This window comes from Anser brachyrhynchus (assembly GCF_964034855.1).
Source record: "Anser brachyrhynchus genome assembly, chromosome: 8".
NCBI classification, from domain to species: Eukaryota; Metazoa; Chordata; class Aves; order Anseriformes; family Anatidae; genus Anser; species Anser brachyrhynchus.
The window spans coordinates 9,797,540-9,819,228 of record NC_137702.1 but is presented as its reverse complement, the minus strand read 5'-3'; the positions used below and the strand labels follow the sequence as shown (position 1 = coordinate 9,819,228).

The 21,689-nt window shown below is 43.7% G+C and overlaps 1 protein-coding gene across 15 annotated transcripts in view; it reads left to right on the top strand.

Annotated features, from left to right (window-relative positions):
• The window catches only part of MAST2 (microtubule associated serine/threonine kinase 2), a 191,953-nt gene extending 172,088 nt beyond the window's left edge, over positions 1-19,865 (top strand). For all 15 annotated transcript variants that reach the window (XM_080602211.1, XM_080602219.1, XM_080602218.1 and 12 more), the window contains 9 exons: positions 802-911; positions 3,307-3,461; positions 4,508-4,812; positions 7,424-7,639; positions 9,471-9,697; positions 11,215-11,337; positions 12,393-12,529; positions 12,761-12,948; positions 13,600-19,865. In XM_080602211.1, the coding sequence (XP_080458337.1) occupies positions 802-911; positions 3,307-3,461; positions 4,508-4,812; positions 7,424-7,639; positions 9,471-9,697; positions 11,215-11,337; positions 12,393-12,529; positions 12,761-12,948; positions 13,600-15,686 (3,548 nt within the window). In that variant the 3' untranslated portion in view covers positions 15,687-19,865. The remainder of the gene's footprint in view (positions 1-801; positions 912-3,306; positions 3,462-4,507; positions 4,813-7,423; positions 7,640-9,470; positions 9,698-11,214; positions 11,338-12,392; positions 12,530-12,760; positions 12,949-13,599) is intronic.
• The last annotated feature ends 1,824 nt before the right edge of the window (positions 19,866-21,689 follow it).

Genomic DNA, 21,689 nt, shown 5'->3' with positions numbered 1-21,689 from the left:
ATCTCACGTAGGCGTTGATAAGGGTTGGCGTTGCTGTTATAATGCCGAAAATTTTAGAATTTATAAAAGTATCTTTCTGGCTGATACAGTACAGCAAATTTGGCTCAGCGTAGCAATCGGCTTTCTGTAGCCAAATTTATTAACATCCCCTTCTGCAAAATCTAATGTGGCTGGCTTAGAATTACAGTGCTGCAAATCTCATAGCACAAAATCTCTTTGGAAGCAGTTTAGATTTTTGCATTAAAAATAGCTTTGCATATTGGCTGCTTGCCCATTTTCTTTCACAAAACCTAATCCTTTTCTAGTTGTGGGAGGGAAAAGAGGAAATATTTTGGGGGGTAAATATTTTTATTTTTTAAAGAGGGCTTGTATCTATGTATGCAGGGCAGACTTTGTACAATCATAAAGCTGTTGATTGGAAATTGGGGCAGTGAATTGTTTCCTTGTCTCCTTCCATTGGATTGGTATGCCTTAGGGAAGAAATATTCTTACTACAAAGGGTCTGCAGAATTAGACACACATAAAATTTGTGCTGAGTATCAGCATTTAGAGTATGGCTGATGATATAAGATAAATTCAGTTGGAAGGAGGTATTCTTCACTGCTAATTGTACAGGATGAGCAAAACTAGATGAATGTGTTTCAATATTAAAGAAAATACATTTTATGATGTATGAATGCTCCAAGTTCTTTGTAGGTAGACAAGTAGGAATTGGTGTAAAGGCTGTTCTGGGGTAAGCATGAGGTGTAAGAGCTATCAAAGCTCAGTGCACTGGTGAAATCTGCTATGTGTTGTTTACAGCCCGCTCAGAACGGTACCAACACCTGGATTCAGAAGAGGAGGAGGACACTAATGATGATGATCATGTGGAAATACGTCAGTTCTCCTCATGCTCACCAAGGTTCAGCAAGGTAGGAGCATGCTAGCTTGTTGGAAGAAAAAAGTCTAGAGAGGAACACCATTTCAGAGGCCTTCAATGCTTCATATGAGGTAGATTTTACTCATGCAGATGATATGTGGGAATTGCATGATGTTTACTATTGACTAAGGAAAGAAAGAACTATGGGCATATGTTTGCTCTGTGATAGTTTATGTCCTGTTAGAAGGTGGGTGCAAGGTTAATAGGAGAATGACGTTTTGTATTTCTCAGTGTTTCACTAATACGCAAGTTACTGCCGAGGTCTCTCCTGCATCTGATAGCCTGATGTTTTTACTAATGACTTCGATGCTGGCATAGGGAGTGCCCAAAGATTGTTTGATTTGAGCACTGTCATTCTGAAAAAGATATTCCAGTAGGTGACAAGATGGTATTAGGATGAAAATTGATTTTGACATTTTGGAAAAATGGTCTAAACTCAAGGGGATCCCATGCAGTAAGAGCAAATGCAAAGTTCTACACCTCTGCTATTCATTGTTTTTAACAAAAGGTGACATGGCAGTTTGAAAGAGAAGGATCATAGCACATTGGGGTACATCGTGCACCATGAGGTAAATACGCCTGATTATTGAGGCAAAAAGGCAATTATCATAGAGAGCAAGCAAGGATATGTTCTGCAAGGTAAATGAAGAAATCCCTTCCGTCTGTTTTAACAGTAGATGGGGTTTAGCTGGAGTACTCTGTCCTGTTCTGGGCAATGTTCTTGAAAGTAAACGTGGAACAGTAAAAGAGAGGAAAGCAAAAAAAAGTGATCTGAGATCTACAAAGTGTAAAACCTAAAAGATTTCCAAATACATATCTGTTAGAGAGAAGGGAGTATATGTTGCTCTTCCTGTTCTACCCAAAATAGGTATGGAAACATCAGCAAAAAGGAGTTATCGATTAGATGGTAAGAAGAAGTTTCCAATTCTGAAAATTAATTAGGCAGTGGTGCACTTTCTGGATTCAATATGCCTTAACTCAGGCCTGTGCAGGTCTCTTAATTCTGATTCAGGTGATCTGAAATAAACTGCTATTCCAGACATTTCAAAATTGTACAACTCCACTATTAGCTTAGATTAAATGAAGTATGTTTGGGGAGAGGCAGAAGAGAGAAGAAAGGCAGAAGGGAGAAGAATCGCTCTTTTGAGGTCAGCCCTCTCTATGAACAGTAGAGCATATTTCCCACGTCTTGTTGAGAAGGGAGTATGCATTTTATATAGAGCTGCTGAAAGATTTATTTTTTCATGACAGTTCCTCTAGGTTTCCTCTACTGAAGTCAGTTTTGAAGCACCAGTTCATTCTTCTTTGTCCTTAGATGGGCTACAGTAGCTTAAGTAACAGTTACTATGAATTTTATGGATTTGCTCCTGATTTGAATCACCAAAAGTATGCTTAAAATTGGACCTGACAATTAGTTGGGATTTTGAAAAAGTTCTCATGAGTATGTAAGGGTTTCTTTTCTTCTGTCTTTTCTCACCATGAGTATTATTCTTCTGTTAGACTGAAGCTTTTCTTTAGGGTTCAATGTTTTTGCCACAAAGAGAAAAAGTTCACTTTTAATGAATTTATTTTAAGATCTGGAAAATTATACAGCATTTGTAATGTGGGAGGCATAAAAGGCTCATTATATTTTGAAATTCTTGCCTGACAATTCAGCCATATGATTTATTAATAGTTATCTTGTTGATGCTCTGAATTTTTAATAACATTATTTTCATTAATCTCTTCTTATGTAAATTAGGTCCACAGTCAAGTGTAGTTTTAAAAGGATGGATTTTTTTGCTTAATCATTTAATTATTTAAAGACGGCTGTAAAACCAAGAAAGGCACTTTCATTAAGCTGTCAGCATTATAGTAGATTCCTTGAGGAGGGCAGGACTTTTTTGTTCTGAAATAAGCTTGGGGCAATGCTGATAGACTGATGATAATGAAATGGGGTCATGAGCATGATGCCTATCACTGAATTGAATTTGTATAGTAAGATTTCAAGATTCAGATGCCAGCCTTCAAGACTTGTGGAGTCTGCTTTAGCAATATCTCTTCTTAGATATGAGAATTGTTAAAATAATAATGATAATCATAAAATAGTAATTAGTTTCTAGAAAAATCTTAGTATTTCTGTGGTATGTTGGGCTGTTTTCAGAGGACAGGTGTTGAGTGCTGTTGTAGAAAAGCATATTCAATGTTTCTGAATTTTACCTATTTCCTTTTCTCCCTGGTACTCTTTGAGCATGTCACATCTGCACTGTGTTATTTACTCGAAGAGCATTGCCAAGTTCATACTTTCAGGGAATATCTTCCATCTTGAGAAGAGATTGTGCCCCTTGGTCAGAAGAGGCCATGTAGGTTTGTTTTCTCTGTACAGAAGAATCTTTTGCTGTACGCAGGTGTACAGCAGCATGGAACGTCTTTCCATCCACGAAGAGAGGAAAACTCCACCACCAACTAAACGGAGTCTGAGTGAAGAAAAAGATGACCGACTGGACAGCCTTGGTGGCTTGAAAAGCCGAGACCGCAGCTGGGTGATTGGGTCTCCTGAAATGTAAGTTAAGTAGAACTAAATTTTTTGTTTTCTCAAAGCATATGAGAAGGGCTGATCTGTTCCAAAATGTTCCATGTCCGCTTTTAGGTCAGGAATGCTTCATGTGGTATTTCCACAGGTGAGACCTGACAAGTGGAAGAGATAGCTGAAAACAAATGTGTAGAAATTATATAGTCCTTAAATGTATCCAGTTAAGTACTAATTTCTCCTAAATTTGTAGCAAATACGTTAAATTAATTTAAAGGAATTTTAACCTTCAGTAAAGCTTTCCATTTGTGGAAAAGCTAGTTCTGCTGGACATGTACCAACAGCAGTATTTTCTTCAACATCAGAGAATCCAAAGTCTGGTCTTTTTGCCATTTGTCACAAATTAGAGAAACCATTAGGACAGTACAAAGTTTCCAAAGTTCAGAATATTCCCCCCAAATCTTTTGTTCTAATAAAAAACATCAGGAAAATATACAAATGCCCAGAATTTGGATAACTACCATGTTTCCAGCATAACTGAAATAATTGTCAAACTTGTCTTCAAAAAGGGCGCTCTCTCATTTTGTGCAACTCCTGTAAAGCTTTTACACTAAAATTTGGCATTGGAAAGATCATAAAATGTGGTTGTGATCTAGTCTGTATGACTCCATTCAAAAAACATTTTATAGATTATGCTTTCAACTGATGTTCTCTTCTTCTTGAATCAGGCCTTCCTGGCTTGAAATTTACAGCCGCTTTGAAAGAGAAATTAATGCCAAAAGTGGATGGTGATTTGCATTTTGTAATTGTGATTTTTATAATATTTAGTATCATATTTATTGCACTATATCTATTTTCTTCTGTTCTATTTCTTTCTTAGAAGGGATATGCTGGAAATCTAAGCTCAGGTGATATCCCCAAGCTTTGCTGTTTTAGCTCCTAGTGATGTAGCTTGGTCTTGTAACTTCACCTTAAATTGGCTTCAGATGTGCGAGTTGGGTCTGTGCACTCTTTTTGTCCTTTAAAGTTCATCATTCTGCTAACTTAACTGAGGGGCTACGTCTTGTTTTCTCTTTCAGATTGCGTAAGCGCTTGTCCATGTCTGAGTCCTCGCACACAGAGAGCGACTCCAGTCCACCCTTGACAGTCCGCCGACGCTGCTCAGGGCTTCTCGACATGCCCCGTTTTGCCATCTCCACCGAGGACGAGGGAACTGTACTCAAAAGGCCACAGTCGGAGGGGATGCTGCTATCTGCTGTGCAGTCCCGGGAGGGGCTGCCGGTGCCCATTCCAGAACAGCCCGTGGAGCAGGAGCTGCAGCTGGAAGGTGATGCCGGATCCACCACCCCCTCCACAGCTGTCAGCAGCACCTCGACACTGGCAGGTATGTGCTCAGCCTCATGATGTCGTGCTCTGCAAGAAAGCTGTGTTAGCTTACAGATAGAAACTGCATAAAACTGGGTTTAGATGTCAGGTGAAGTGGATGTCTCTTGCTAAATAGTTTTTCTAGCATAGTTTTGTGGCTGTGCTTGCCTTTGAAATAGCATCAGTAGTTTAATCTCTTCAAAATTACATCTTTTATTTCAAACTAAAGGTCTTATGCTTAAAACCCATGTGATCTATGTCTACTTAAAACCATTATGTGTATGTTTTAAGCATTAGTTCAGAGCAGATCACTGCTGAGGTGGGGATAGAGAATACGGTTGTTTAGCCATACTAAAAGATAGCCACTTCCTATGATTTTATTTATCTGAAAGCTCTAGTTTTGAGTAGAGACTTGATATTTAATAGGGTGTGTGGTTTGTGTCAAGGACATGCTACTTGATATCTCAGCCAAATATATCTAAATTTAGCCAAGTTACAGTCCTTAAAAATGCATCTTGCATAGGTGTAGTGGAGTGGTGTTAGAACTCAGTGTCTGACTTCCCAGAAGCTGTGTCTTTCGTGGGGTCATTTTCCAACACTGGGCTGAGCAGAACTTTTCCTGCAGTGGTGCCCTGGGCTGCTGCAGTGCTGGGGAGGCTCCAGCTCTCCTGTTCTGGGTACAGAGTTGGCCAGAGCTGGGAACTGGTGGAAAGTAGCGAGGAGGAAGGATTGGGGGAGAAAGTAAATTTGGGCCAATGAGGGGAGCAGGGAAGTTGAAATGAAGGCTGACAAAATAATATTTGAGAAGGGAGGTACAGCTGGGGGAAGAGCTAGAGCGTAGAATAAGAATAAGGACTAGTGGGGTAAGAAAGTAAGAAACCATTGATGGGGGAAACAGAGTAAAGGCAAAGAGGTTGTGGATGGAAAGGAAAGGGGTAATGAGCAAGGAGTCAGAGTGGCAGTGAGACTGGACAAGGACGAGATGAAGGGCACTGCTTAGATGGGATGTTGGATTGTTTGGAGGTGGAAAGAAAGGTCTTAGAGCAAATTTGTCTCCAGACTGTAGTGAAGCCCAAGATTTCCATGTCTCATTATTCCTCTTCTGCAATCCAGTCTGTGAAATTTACTCCAAAGTTGTCCCATTCCCCTCCAAGGGTTATCCTCCCAAAAGAGGCCCAGTACAGCTATCACTGCTCCATTAACCCATGTAAAAACGTGTGGGAATGAAGGAAGTAATTTACCACGGACTTGGATGACATTGCTGCCATAGTGAAACCATGGGACAGAAATCTCAGCTTCTAGAATTCATACTGAAAGCTTAGACATGTGCCAATGAAATTGCAAGAACATTTTCACTGTAAATTTGAGCAACTACAAGTTGAAATATGTAAAACTGAATCTTTGGTGGGCAGGCTGCTCAATGAGCTTGATGTATTAGACTTAATACAGTGCGTGGAATTCAGGGGTACCATTGCTTCAGTGTCCCCAACCTGGGAAGTTAAGTTAGAGACAGGGGGCTGTAGGAAAAGATTTTCGTTCAACTTGCTGCCTCAGAGTGCTCTTCTAATGCATATCACAGCCTTTTCATGTGCAGCCTCTGATTCTGGGTTCCTTATTGTCTGGAAGCTTTATTTGAGACTCTGTGGCTGTTAAATGTTGAACTGGCATCTGGTAATGAAGTCTTTGAGACCGGTGCTCTGAATTTTTATTTTCCTGGTACTTCCTGCTTTACTTAGTATGCAGAGCCGTGGTGCCCACTTAAATAACAATGATCAATGTTTTGTTCTGTCCTCATTGTTCAAAATGTGGCCCTTAGGCTTTATTTATTGCATGCTGCTCAAAATTTGCTTTTGAAGACAGAATGATTAATTTCCCATGTGGACTTGCTGTGATGCTTACCCCTTTAATTTCTGAGCACCTTGTAAATTCTAATTAATGTATTTTCACAGTGCCCCTTTAAGGTATTGATGGGGAACTGAGGCACAGAGCTTGTGTACACCCCTTACGCCCCAGCATCTGCTAATGCTTTATGCCCAGGCTGATTTTCAAGATTACTTTGCATTTTATATATAATTATAGAAGGTTAGGTAATTCAAGCCTAAATTGCAATGGTGCACAGAAGGGGGCAAATTGAGGTTGTCTTTCCAACCACATTTTTGCTTTCTCTGACTTTAGTACCTTAATATTCTCTTAAAGTGGCTTTTTTATGTATGACTCCAATAAAACCTGGCTCTTCTATTACTGGCAGGTTTTAACTCAAAGATTGACGATTCTTGCTGGTTGTAAAAGTGGAGCACTTTCCATAAACGTGTTTACTTCTATGAACAATTCCATTGAAAAGGCTTGCTTGCTTTCAGAACTGCAGCACAGATGTAGGATTCGTGCAACTCTGCTACTGAGCAATGTGATTTCATTAGAAAGCTTTTCCAACAGAATAGAAACTGCTAATTTTCTGTATTCAGAATAACACCATTTCTGTAAATAAAAATTCAAGCCCTGGGGTTTCTTCTTAGGAAAATTTACTCTTGGACTTCATGTAAACATGACTTTGATTTAATGTATTTTGCCTGTAGGGGAATAGACTGTTAGGAATTCCCTGTGGTTCTAATCTGTTTTAATTTAAACTGTAGCTGGGAGCACTGCAGATTTCTCTGATCCACGCGCTCGCAGTAATAGCAATGAAGGCCCAGACTTTACCACTCCAAAAGCCATCAGCGATTTGGCAGTGCGGCGGGCACGACACAGGTTGCTCTCTGGGGAATCCGGGGAGAAACGTACCTCAAGACCTGTCAATAAAGTGATTAAATCAGCATCTGCTACTGCCTTGTCTCTCATGATTCCCTCAGGTAAGAAATGCCTTGTGTTAGGCATTGTGAGAATCTGCAAGCACTAAACAGAAGATTTGCAGACAGATCCTCCCCCTTTCGCTCTCCTGGAATAATGCCTTAGCTGGCAGGAAGGGACCGATGTAGCTTTTACAATTGGTGAATGTTTACAGCTCACCAGGATAATAGTATTGCTTTGCCCCGGACAGGAGTATTGTGTGTGGTCAGACTGCAGCTTCTGTAAGTGGCAGCTTTCCGTGAGTTGTTCTGTTTAAATTGGCTCCTGGAGCATAAGCTGCTCTCTAGACAATGGTGCAGCAAGGAGGTATATCGACACAGAACATTTGTTAACCCTCAAGATGCTGCTTTTATTTTATTTTGTTTTATTTTATTTATTTTTCCACATACTGACTTCTGTGTTGTTTGGGAACTGTTTGTGTCTGGTGCATCTGTGCACCAGAAAGTTTCAGTAACTCAAATAACTTGGTTGAGACTGAGAGTTCAAGAATTCAGTAGTGTAAATAGCTAACAAAGGTAGTTACTGCAGAACATCTTACATTGCTGGCCCAGCTCTGTCTCTGTGTAGAGCCATACCCTGACAATTCCTAATGCCAGGTGGCTGACTTCTAGTGAACAGCCCAACCAGGCAGAGCTACGACAGACCGGTTTGGCAGGAGGCTCTCCCTGCGAGGACTTTGTCCCTCTTTCCAGAGGATAAGGCCTTGCTGTACTTCCAGGGCTGTTCCCATTCCTGCCTAGATTGGAGCAGGAATTTGTATCTGGGCCGTGGGTGCTGACCCAGCAGAACCTGCTGGCAGAGCATTACCGGTCTGCCCGTCTCAGCTGGGGAGCTGGAGGCACGTATGGAAATGCTTCTTGGCACCATCATGGTGATGCACATTTCATTTCTTCTGCCTTGCCTGTTGGTTGCTTGTTGAACCACAAACACCCTCATGAAAATCTCTAAAATGTGTATTTAATCACCCAGCAAAGGTTCTTCCAGAGCTGTTCTCATCTTCCAGGTAAATATATGCTGGGTAACTCAGCAGGTGTTTCTTAGGGGATTACCTTTTACAGCTGCATTTAATATTCCTACTTTTTGGGATTATTTTACTGATGTTGACCAGCTTCACTTTAAAATGAGAGTTCTGTATTTGCTTTGTATTTTTAGAAGCAGATATTGTTACCCTTGTGAGCAGTCAGGTATTTTAGCCAGTTGCCCAGCTAAGTCACAGCCACGTAAGTGAGAATTTAGCTCTGAGGCTGTTGGTTTGGGAAACGCACTCTAAAATACACTTGTGATGTTCTCCAGTACCAAAGTTCCTGCAGTGGCTGCTTTTTAGAGTTAAGTATTTTTGCCCCTCTGAATTTAAAACACTACTGAAATTATCTGCATGTAGCTGTCTGACCGATAACTGATTTTTCTTTCAAAAATACTGTTTTTGATTTATCACAACACCAATATGTAACTTGTACCAAGATCTAGAAATTATCTGATCTTCTGGAGGGTGGTACTAGATCATAACCTTGAAACGGAGTGTCCCTGGCTTGTGCCTAGAACAAATACCTGTGATGGGTTATAAATCCCTGAAACAGGAGAAATAAGCAGTGTGAATCAACTCTAATTCTAGGCGAACAATGTACACGTTACCAAATATGCTTTCTGGAAACTCCATTGGTTTTTGCATGCTGAAGCATGAATTAGTTGAAGCTGCAGGACAAGCTCTGTTCTGGTGAAGACCAGCTTTAAGAGCATGGGGCAGGATGGTTTCCTAGCTGTTCTCTAACAAGAATTTTTCTCTTTTGAGGCCTGGTTTCCTAATTTTTGCTCACCTTTGTGTCATCACTGTAGATCACCACACGTGTTCCCCATTGGCTAGTCCAATGTCACCTCATTCTCTATCCTCAAACCCATCTTCGAGGGACTCCTCACCCAGCCGTGACTTTTCTCCTGCTATCGCAAACCTGAAACCACCAATCATCATCCATCGGGCTGGAAAGAAATACGGTTTCACTCTCCGTGCCATTCGCGTCTATATGGGTGACAGTGATATCTACACTGTGCATCACATGGTCTGGGTATGTCTCCGCTTTTCTAAACAGAGTACCCCTTGGGTCCAGAAATGCATTTGGCTGGGACTGTGGGATTTAGCTTTATATAAATTGTAATATAAATATATAAATTTGCTGCCCTGTTTTCTCTCTCCTTCCTTGGACCCAAAGTTATCTTTTTTTTTGGGTGGGGGAAGCCCTTTAAAAACAAGTAACAGCATTTTGTGTTTTAACTATAGCAATTTTCAAGCCCATCACAGAACCACAGCAACCTTTCTTCTTTCTTTCTTCCCTGCTTACATGAATCCACTCCTTCCACCTGTAACACATACTTTAAAGCATGTTTCTGTGTACATACCGTCTTTCTCTATATTAGGGTTGTTGCATGAGAGCGAGTTATAGCTAATTTGTTCGGACCAGTGTTAGTGATTGTAGCCTGCTTTGGATCAGTTCATTCTGCTGGGATTTTCCAAGCAGTTGCTTGGAATTGATTACAAGCCTTAAAGCATCACTGCTGCTATGCTGTCTGCCTAGGGATTTAGCTGTTGGCTTAGTTGTGTGCTGTGCTAAAAGGTCTGGTTTCCATGCCTGTATCTATTCCTTCCCTTTAGTGCTGGTACTTGATCTCCGTGTTCCTTTTTTTCTTAACGTGTGACTTCTAGGAATGATCCATTCCCTGAAGCAGGGTAATTTGAATTGTGTAGTTAGAGAGAACAGAGAGTAAAGATGGTTTATTCCTTTCCTGTGAATATCCATGTGTTCATTAGACATTTTGGACTTCATATGTTTTGGTCATAATTTAACGCTCATTCTTACTTAGAAAAATAATCTGAAGTTGCATTTTTCCCTTGCACTTCTCTGCTGTCCTTGAAAAATGCTAAATTTACCAAGATACTGCTTGGTAATTTTTTCTGGTTAGAGGGAGAGTTGCAGAGTTCTTGAGCATGAATGTCGCCTCACTGGAAAGGAGGTTACCTTTCTGAACAGCGATGGGGAAGGACAGTGTGTTCATGGGAAAAGATGTGACGTTGGATAGGTCAATGAAGGATGGAAAGTAGAAAAAGAAACTCTGTTTGGAATTAGATGCAGCATAGGCAACCTAAACGCATGGCAGAATCTAATTTAAAAGTCTGTTGGCCTTCCTGGGTACCAGCATGTACATGGTAGGATGTTGCAGTTGGGATGGCAAAGAAATTGAAAGAGATTAAAGTCTTGCCTGAAAATCAAGAGCATCTAGTTAACATACCCAAGTGGAAAAATTTTGGAAGAGTATTAAGTCTCTGGCTTTGGGAAGAGCTGGTCTCTCAATCAGCTTAACCATCCTGGCTGTCTGCCTTGGATCAGGAGAAGACTGTCAGGAGCTGGGGGAGGAGTGGAAGAGTGCAAATTTTTGTGCTTGGCTGTGCCAGTCAGTGGTTCCTTTCACCCTCTTTTGAAGCAGCTAATGCTGGCTGCAGCGAGAGATGAGCTGGCTTTGTGTCTGATCTGGCCAGCTATCTCGTACATTCCTCTTCTCAAATCAGTCATCCCCTTCTCATTGGCAGCACGTGGAGGAAGGCGGTCCAGCGAACGAAGCAGGTCTGCGTGAAGGGGATCTGATAACCCATGTCAACGGGGAGCCGGTCAACGGGCTGGTGCACACCGAAGTGGTGGAGCTAATTCTGAAGGTAGGGACTCGGCACTGTTAGATATTGGAAAATAGGTAATATGCAGACTATGAGACAGCTTGTTTAAAACGTTGCAGATATCTAATTGACATTGTCTGAAATACAAGTATGTATACAGCACCTGGCCTTTGTTTTGCCAAAACTCATTGCTGTAGCTTAATTCCTAAATCTCCAAAATTGTCTGCATGTAATTTAAGCTGAACTCAGATGCTCTATTTGAGAAATAAGGGCTTGTCAGATACATTTTTATCAGTATTAAAGACAAAGATTAATAAGATTCAAGTATACCTTTCCTCAAACAACACTTTAGGAAAAATACCTTAAAAAAGTCCAAATTACTTTTATTTTTTGCCTTTAGGCTGTGCTAATGTTATTGTCTCTTAATACTGCTTTCTCAAGGATTATTCCCAGTGGTATTTAAAAGCAGCTTTGTAATGGTTGGTCTTAAAATTATCCAGTTAAATGACTTGCATTTTGGTACCTCCTTCTGAGCTGAATCCATTTATGGAAATAAAATCCAAAGTTTTGGACTGTTCCAATAGACAGAAATCTTTGGGACTGCAAACAAAGGAGCAATCAGGATTTTTTAAAATTTATTTATATATATTTTTTAAGATGAGTTAGACAAGACATGCTGTGTGTTGCAGATTCATCATGATAGATGCCTGGTATGCTCACACCTGTCATCATTCAGAGCAAAGGGAATAGGATTGGTGACAGAATATCACTTTGCTCAAGCTTCCAAGCATTACAAGTATTAAATGGAGGCATTTGGGATCTCAATGGGAGAGGTCAGATGCTGTGTTCTCTCTGCTCTGGGAAGCTTTACCTACCAGCTGGGATCTGATCTAATCATTTGTGAAAGCCTGACTAAAGAGAGCTCTCTCTCAGCAATTCCTTAATAAATGATAGGTGGAAATGCAAAGAGGGAAATGGAGTTTGACAAAGGATTACAAAATGGCAGTCAGTAATAAACTAGCAGCCTACCTGCTTAGCCTGCAGATTTGCTTCAAAAAGCCATGTTTTCAGCAGTGTCTGTGTCTTGTTTCTGACAGAGTGGAAATAAAGTGTCTATCTCCACTACGCCATTTGAGAACACATCCATAAAAGTTGGACCAGCTCGAAAGGCCAGCTACAAATCCAAGATGGCTCGTAGGAACAAGAAGAGCAAAACTAAGGATGGTCAGGAAAGGTTTGTTTTGTTGTTTCTCTGTGAAAATTAAGCAGTAACCAGGATAATGTGAGAGAGATCTTGTCAAAGCAATTTGCAGATAATGTGTGTATCAGCCTGCACATACTGTGTTTTTTCTTTTCTTTTTGTTTTCTTTTTCTCTTTAATTGTGTCATAAAATTGACTGAAATATGTCAATAAAGGTAAATAAATCATTTGGGCTTCTGAACAACTTTCAATACTTTTCCACAGTAAGAAGAAGAGTTCTTTGTTGAGGAAGATCACTAAACAGGCATCACTGCTTCACACCAGCCGTAGTTTATCTTCGCTGAACCGCTCTCTGTCTTCTGGAGAAAGTGTGCCTGGCTCTCCAACCCACAACCTGTCTCCTCGGTCACCTACACAGAGTTACAGATCCACTCCAGAGTCTGTACACTCAGGTAAAAAAACAAAACAAAAGAAAACAAAACAACAAGCAAACAGAAAAACTTGGGAAAGATTTTTGCATTGATAAATGCAGATAGTAGATCTGTTTTTGGAGTAAAATGACAGCTATAATGTTGATTACCTTAAGGATGGATGTATTCTCATTCATATATTCATTTAAAAATGAAGATCCATACACCCTTTTAAGAATGCAGTTACTGAACAGTAGCATCCTTTCACTTTGATGCAAAAGTACACTGTAAGTTGCAGTGGTTTTGTAGCCATTTGAGACATTTTCTCTATTAGTTCAGAGAAAAGGAATCAAAACAGTGTGGAAAAGTCATATTTGAAAATTGAATTAGCTGACAATAGAGATTTGCCTCACAAGAATAGCATTGGAACACATGGCTTATTTAACTTGTTTTTGTTGTTGTTTTTGCAAAAAAATGCTCTGATAGCAGAATGTTTCTTACTGTATTCTGGTGTTGTGACAATGGTGTGATTTTTCAATCAGAAGCCATGGAATATTATCTCATAATATTACTGCAGTGCTTTGTGGTAATATGGCATTTTGTCTTGCTTTTGCATGTCTTATTTTCAGTAACTTGTTTTAATGATCACATGTAATAATCTTCGTGGTATTTTTTCTTTTCATCTCTTCTAAGTTGGTGGCAATTCTTCCCAGAGCAGCTCTCCCAGTTCCAGTGTTCCCAATTCTCCAGCCAGCTCTGGACACATCCGACCCAGCTCTCTGCATGGACTAGCACCAAAGCTTCAAAGACAGTATAGATCTCCAAGGCGCAAGTCTGCAGGAAATATTCCTCTGTCACCACTAGCTCACACTCCATCACCAACCCCACAGTCCACGTCACCACAACGCTCCCCCTCTCCTTTACCAGGACACTCAGTTGGCAGCTCCAGTATTATTCAGTCTTTCCCAGTAAAACTACACTCCTCTCCACCACTGGTGAGACAAATTTCTCGCCCCAAAAGTGCTGAGCCCCCTAGGTCTCCTTTGCTAAAGAGAGTACAGTCGGCTGAGAAACTAGCTGCCTCGCTGTCCTCTTCTGAGAAGAAGCTGGCTTCCTCACGTAAGCATAGCTTGGATATTTCTCACTCTGAATTTAAGAAGGAGATGCTACAGAGGGACCCAAGTCTACAGAGTTTACAAGAATCTGTGAATGAAACAACGGGTGGCAAACTTGGGCTAGCGGAAAAAGGAATGTTGCAGAAGCCAGGTTCCCGGAAGTTGGGTGCTATTCGACAAGACAGGGTGGAGAGGAGAGAGTCTCTGCAAAAGCAGGAGGCCATCAGAGAGGTAGATTCTTCTGAAGATGAGACAGATGATGGTTCAGAGGATAGTCAAGATGGGAGAAGAATGGACAAGCCCCCTGACAGTGGAGACCAAGGCTCAGATTCTTTTAATGAAGATAATAAGTTTTCCTCTAAGTTGGAAAGCAAGGATAGTATTGAAGATGATGCCTTTCTACCCGAAGATCCAAAAGGTACAGAAGATTTGCAGAAGGGAAATGTTCAACAAGCCAAGACTGTTTCAGAATCGTTGCAAGTTGCTGTGCACCCTTCCTCATCAGAGGTCCTCCCAGGAACTTCTCCAGAAAATTTAGCTGATTCAGAAAAGCCATTCCTAAGATCAGGAACAACTGCAAAGGAACATAAATTGGCAGAAAACAAAGCCTTTCAGTGTTTAGGTCTAAAAGACAAGTCTTCTGAAGCAATCAGAGATCAAAGGGGAACTACTAGTACTCAAAAACCTACAGATTGCACAGAAAGTATACCGTGCCCGTCTATCAAACTCCCTGAACTTGAAAAAAGTGACTCTTTAGGGGCCTCATGTGGTAAACTTGACCTGAAAGACACCCCACTAACAGAAATCAGCCAGAAAAAACAAGATTCAAAACCTCTGCTAGCACTTTCTTCTTGTTGCACAGCAAGTGTGAGCACTCCTCGCTTGGTGAGCCCTGTGGATCGCAGTGAGAAGGATCACAAGGGCACAGTTCAGCCCGTAGAACAGCACAGCACCTTATCTCTGTGTCCTGCAAGTGTGAGTGAAACATCCCAAAAAAGTCCTAGCGCTGAAAAGCGACCCAGCTCGTCCCAGGCAGAGAGTGCTTCAACGGCAAGCAAAACGAGCCAGGGCAGCCCAGCAGGTACTGTGTCCTCCACACTGCTCGTCCCCAGTGCTATCGAAAGGGCACTCTCCATGTCTCAGTTAATGCCACTAGCTCAGAGTGTCTTGGGCCCTTTGAAGCTCAGCATGCCTGGTTCTGGAGAGGTGGAAAAGAAAAAGGATTTCCCCCATTTGGGTGCCTCCTGTAAAGAAGAGAGAGATCTGAAGCAAAAAAGGCAGGAAACTTCACAAACAGGAGCATGTCAAGAGAAAGCCAAACTATCTAGCACAGACAGTCTGACCATGAGGAGTGGATCCTGCACAGAGTCATTAAGCTCAGCAAAACCTTGGGAGGCAACGTGTCCTGTGGTGGCAAAAAAAGAGGCAACTTTCTGCAGTGCTAAAGCATCTGAAGTACTGGGAGGTAGCTGCAAAATCGCTCCATCGAAGGAGCTGTCGCATGCTCTTGGACAGCCACCTCTGAGAGCCTCTCCTCTGCCAGATGGCAGCACGAGGCCCTGTAAAGAAGGGACTCTCACACAAGCAAAAAGCAAAGAGGTTGGAAGTCAGTTAAAAATACAAGACTTTCCCCTGTCACATGATGGTACTGTAAAGAAAACATAGCAGCATCCCTGGTACACACGGACTGGAGCATTCTGCATTCAGAATAGAGACTGCATGTTTGAATTTTGTAATATACACTAATATAAAATAGAACTTGTGTACATCTATTTTTGGGAGGGTTTTTTTCATACTGTTTTTTGTGTTTTTTCATCCTTGCTATTCTATTTTTGTACACAGTAATGCTTGCTGTTTGAGGTCTCTTTAGAACAGGGTATCTTTAAAACAGGGCTTAGGAAACAGTTTGCTGATTTTTCCCTTCCTGACCTTTTGTTTTGCCTGAGTTTAGGGATTGTTGTGCTCTTCCTTCCAATTCTGCATTTATTTAAGATCCCAAAAACTCTCAACACAAAAAAAGGCAGCTTACTTCAAAATCTCTGGTTTTCAAACTTCTTTCAAATGTCTTTGAAATTCACAGGTCTTGAATATTGTCTTTGAATTTACAATGTAGTTTTCTTTGACAAGGAGAAGAAAGTACTCTCTGGTCCACAAGTTTGGGAGCAAATCTTCTTCAGTACAAGTAAGATCTCTTTGTCACTGTGTGCACTCACAGTTCTGCACACATCCTTAGAGGATATGAAAGAAGGGACTTGGATGGAGGGGTTGGACAGAGAGATATCCCTATCTTCTCTTTAAACCAAGTAAAAGTGTTTTTGTTTGTTTGTTTCAATCAGAGAAATCTCTAAGCTGTTTTTTTTGGGAGGGATTGTTTTTATTTATCCTTTATAGGACACGTGGCAACTTCTCCTTCTGTTTTTAAAATTTTAATGATGTTTTATCTTCCTTGGTCTGGTTTCAATTTGTAACTTGCCCTGCCTCAGAATAAATGACCCCAGGAAAGGGGCGCCTTGTAGGTGGATTTTAAAGTAGAGAAATTTGTAGTCACGTGTTCTCTAGTATGTCTTGGGCGAAGATATCTCAATTGATAAATGACCTTCGGAGACTTTTCCTTCTCTTGGTGAGTCTAAATAGGTAGGGATTTTAAGGTGTTCCTTAACATTTCGGAACTGGGGCTTGGGAAACTCGCTGAGTTTTCTATATCTGCCCATTTTAAAAACAACCAACCAGAAAACTATGAAGAGTTCTGACTCCTTGAGTTCTGTGGACAAGCTGCAAGCAGACTTCAAAACACATGTGATATTTTAAGGTTTCAGCTGTGATAGCTAGAGCATTTCCACTGCAGAGGTCACTTGGTTCCATTAAAAATTACTCTCGGCTCTTAGGTTTAGACATTGCTTTGCTTTAGGTGTGACCGACTCCGGGTACCAGTGCTCTTTGCTGAGGATTAGATACCAATACACCAATAACTGTGACTGGTGATACCTATAGCACTGTAAGCCATTTCTTCATCCAGTTAAAGGTTACTGTCAGTGAACACTCCCGTCATTTGTCCCAGATTGTGCTCAGCTCTTATTCTAGTCTTGTCTGAGTATATCCTCCTGCGGATCACCCGCGCTATCTAGTGTCCTGCTCACTGGCTTTCTCTGTTAGAAGCAGAATGACTGTGCAACAGTATTTCAAGCTAAAACCCGCACCTGTTGGTCTGTTTCATTCTACTGCTGCCTTTTTTCATTGTCTTGGCCTTTTCTGAACTTGAAGTTTTGATTCACTGTCCCTAAATGTAAATATGTTTTTATATAGGAATGTATTTTCTTCATCTCTTTCAACTTGATTTCAGCTTAATCCACAAGTCACAAAAGTCTCTGTAATCTTGCCCTGATTCTTTCTGTATAACCATTTTTTCCCCATCATGTGCGTGATTTTTGGCTGCTTGGATTTCATTTCTTCATTTCTGGACCAATTTTGGTTTGGTTTGAGCTTTTTTTTTTTTTTTTTTAACCATGTTTAAATGAGTGTTTACTCTGTGTGTCTGTGTGAACATGTATGGTGTTGTTAATACACTAGCCAAAGCCTCAAAGCTCCCAGATAACACCTGAATAAATCTTGCTGTGACGGTATTGAGAGCAGGGCCTTGCCGTACTGTCTCTTTGCTCTTTCCTCCTGGAATTCGTAGGCTACCTGTGTGCACTCGGCTGGTGATTATAAACCCCATTTCCACTGCCCTGTCAGGGGCCTGGGAGCCTCCAGCCTCGCAAAGCCCTCGTGTTGATATCATTCTGTGCTGATTTGGAGCGGTAGCAAATAAGGAACAGACTTGGCAGGATCCGGTGCTTGATCTGGCTAGTTTTCTCCCTACTGAAATCTCCTAAAAAATTACTGAGAAGCAACAACGTGCAATTGGCAGTACAGCATAAAGCAAGGTTCCTGGGAATGATGAGAAATTGATTCAGCATCATAATTCCGTGGCAACTGTGAAGAGAAGGCTCAAGATTACGTCCAGGGAGCACCTAACCTTGGCGAGACGGACGTCCCGGTATAAATCGAGCAGTGAGTGCAGGAGGACGTGCTTTGGCCTTGCTGTTCCCTCGGTGACAGGTCCCCGTTTGCATCTCCTGTGGTGAGGCACCTTGCTCTGCGAGCGTGCTCCCAGGGGCGTCCACAAAGGGGTCTGCATTAAAAAAACCTGAAGGGAAAACCAAACCACTGCCCTAGCAGGAGGGGGCTTTGCAGCCGGGGTCATTCGAAGCAGCCAGCCCAGGCCGTTAGCTGCAGTGGCTTTAAGGGGGAGCGGCGAGAGCAGGCAGCTGCTGGCTTTCCCTGATCTGTGGTGTACTATAGCACTTCTGAACCCCTTCCCAGCGGCGTACTTGAGGGTCCTGTCGGACCGAGCCCGGTAAGGGGGCCTGGGTTATGTCTGTGCCAGGTACGTCGGGGTCACAGGGCCTCCTGTGGGAGACGCAGGCTGGGAGGTGACTGTCTGAAGGTACCAGCTCCATTAGCTGCTGACTCCCTCTCTTTGCAGCCGGTACCTCCAGTGCTGAATCGGGAAGTTATCCTTTCTTGAGCACAGAAAGAGGAGTGGAAACTTTGTCGTGTCACAGCTTTTGCTGCTTTTGCCTGAACTGGCCAAAGAAGAGGTGAGGTATGTGCTCAGTCACCTCTTTTGTAGCTAAGGTACAGAAAGTGATCAGTGCAATTTCAAAACCCTGCTTTTTTTGGAAGCCAAAGCCCAACAGCATTACCAGGAGAGCATCCTAGTGAAACCCTGGGTCCCTTGCTCCTCCTCAACCCTGCAGTTCCCCTCCGTGTGCCAGGTGCACCACCTTCCCCATCCACCACCTGTCCAACTCCTATTGGGGCACCTTAGCAAAAAGTTTAGGCAGAAAGATTTTTTTGGTGAAATTGCAATAACAAACCAGGTGGAGACCAGGACTTACTCCTTGCTCTGCCAAGAATTACTTACATACCTGCTCGGATTGCAAAATTCGTGTGCTGGGGAGGGGAAGGAGATGTTGGGAACGCTGTGTCCATGCGCACGGGCGCGCTGCGCAGCCCTTCCCAGTGCAGGATGGGGCCCACGGCCCCAAGCAGAGCAGGCAGCAAGCCGGGAACGTGGCCTCCGTAAGTGACACTGAGTCAGACAGGTGGGAGGAATTCACTGGTGAACGAGCCGTGCATACAACCACCAACATACATCGCTTTCCCGACTGATTTCCCCTCGCAGCTCTCCCCTGCTCCTGTCCCCGGCCAGCGCCTTCCCGCGCTGCCTCATTTCAGTGTTATTTTTCCCTTTGTCTCTTACTGTTGCGGACTAAGAGAGATGGATGATATTTATTGTAAATATTAGACGTTAGCATTGTAACGGCCGCTCCTGGGTCCGAATGTCAGAGGCCTTTGGCTGCTAATGTACTACAGAGCGCTTGCTGGGGAAGGGTGGGAGTGACCAGTGGTTTTGGTTGCCACACTTGCATTAAGGTGTGATTTGGAGTATTTTTATTTTTTTTTTCTTCCGAAGAGGGGAGGATAAAGTCTTTCTCTGGTTTTCTCTTACTGGATGTGAAGGATAATTCTGTACTTCTAGTAGAAGATTTGACAGAAGTGTGTGTTTACGTTGTGTTCGATATCATATCCAGGTGGCTGCGAGAGCACCCCCGAAGCTGGGCTCTGCCAAGCCGTGTCACTCAGCACTTAGCTAGATAAGAGGACGTGTGGAATTTCTGTGTTTTTAGAAACTTGAACAATTGCCACATAATAGCGGTGCAATAATTTTTATTCATGTTGTACCTGCATGTCGATGTTCAAATCCTCCTCCGAAATAAATTTTTTTTTTTACATAAGTTCCAACTCGTGGTGCTTGCTTGTTTTCTCACCCAGGGGAGCGGTGGCAGGTCCGGCGTTGGCCTGGATTGGCCCAGCAGCCCCCTGCAGCCCCCCTGTGCCCCCAGCTGTTGAGGCTCTCTTGATAACGCACCACCCCAAACCTTTCCAAAAGCAGCCCTTTGCTCCTAACGTTAGCACGTGCGCACTCCGTGTTAAAAGCCTTCTAAGTCTTGTTCCTGTCCTCGGAAATCAGGAGCTGGGGCCGTGCTCGTGCTGGGGGCATCGGGCTCAGCCTTGCCCCCTGCTCCCGATGGTGCTCGTTTCCCCACGGCCGGGCTGCGAGGAGCGACGTGCGCCAAGGCACACCTCAGCCCGGGCACCGGGTGCAGCTGCTGAAGCGGGGAATGGGGCTGCGAAGTGTCCTGCCCTTGTGTGCGTTAAAAACAACGAGAAGAGCCAATACATTTTGCTTTGCATTTTTTCCTTCCCCAGGGAGGAAGAGGAGCCATCCGCTGTGGCACAGAGGCAGGAGGTACGTGGCGCGTGTACGGGTGCGAGCAGCCGGGTGCTGCCCCAACAAGTGGCACCGACAGCGTCCTGCTGGCAGGGCGGGGGCACCCGGGACCTATTAAAACCCCGTCTCATCTCTGCCTTCGGGAGAGAGCCCCAGAAGGCTCTCAGATGGACACGATCCCAGAGGACATGATGCTAACGGTGAGATCCCCGAGAGACCTGGGGTGCCCCTAGGGTGCTACCTCCCCGAATGCCACCCCCTGCGCCCACCGGTGGCGCAGAGCTGGGACCTGCACCGGGCATGGGGGCGTCTGCAGGGTGGGGGGGACACGGGCCTGAGGAGCCGAGTTTTGGGGTGAAACCCTTGGGGCTGGCCCCTGGCGGCCCCCGCCTCCATCCCGTGCCAGTGGGTTTTGGGTTTTAAACGCTGATTAGGGCTGACCTCATATTTCAGAGCTTACTTCATCGTCGCTAATGAGGGATTAGGAATGTTAAGCTAATTAGCGCTCAGCAAACGAAGGCTCAGGCAGTCTTCTCAGCCTGACACGCTGTCAGCGAACCAGTTACGGGATGATTGTCACCAAGTGCTCGGAGGGGCTGCTTTACGCTTCTGGGCGGCAGACCGGGGGTGGCCGAGGTGACAGAGCCTGTGGCCCCCCGGGCCCTGCCCGCTGCCGGCATGGTGGAGCCAGAGATGTGAAAAAAAAAGACAAAATTTGGTATATTTCACCTGGCTTCCTCTGGACACAGCCTGACCCCACACCTGTATGGTTTGAGGCTGCACCTGAGCTCAGAGTTTGGAATCTGGCGTGGGGCAGGGCTGGGCGAGGTGCTGCAGGGGGGAAGATGCTCGATGTCTCTGGGTATTTGGTTTGCTTCAGCGCCGGATCTGGCCCCGTGCTTATGGCCAGGTCCCCGCTGCCCCTTGCTGGGGAGCTCCGGGCAGGGACGGGGCTGTGCTGCCCCCCCCAGGGCTAAAAATAAGCGAAAGGCAGAGGATAACAGGCACCTAAATATACCCGGTCTGCAATTAGCCCCGGCGACGGCCTCGCAGTCACGTCCGTCTGCCTGCTAATCCCGTGGGCGTGCGGTGGCTGAGGCTGCCCCAAACCTCCCCCCGCGGAGCTCAGCAGCATCCCCACTGCTGGCAGCGTCCCCGGGTCTCATCTGGGGGCTTATTTCCTATGGGGTCCTTCGAAGGAGGACACGCATCCGGCCAGGCTGGGAAGAGGTCTGGGTTTTGCAAACCCCGTTAATCCTACAGGGGAAGGGTTCTGGGAAAGAGAGCCCGGGGTCGCGGGCAGCGGGAGGTTACGGCCTCCATTAGCAGAG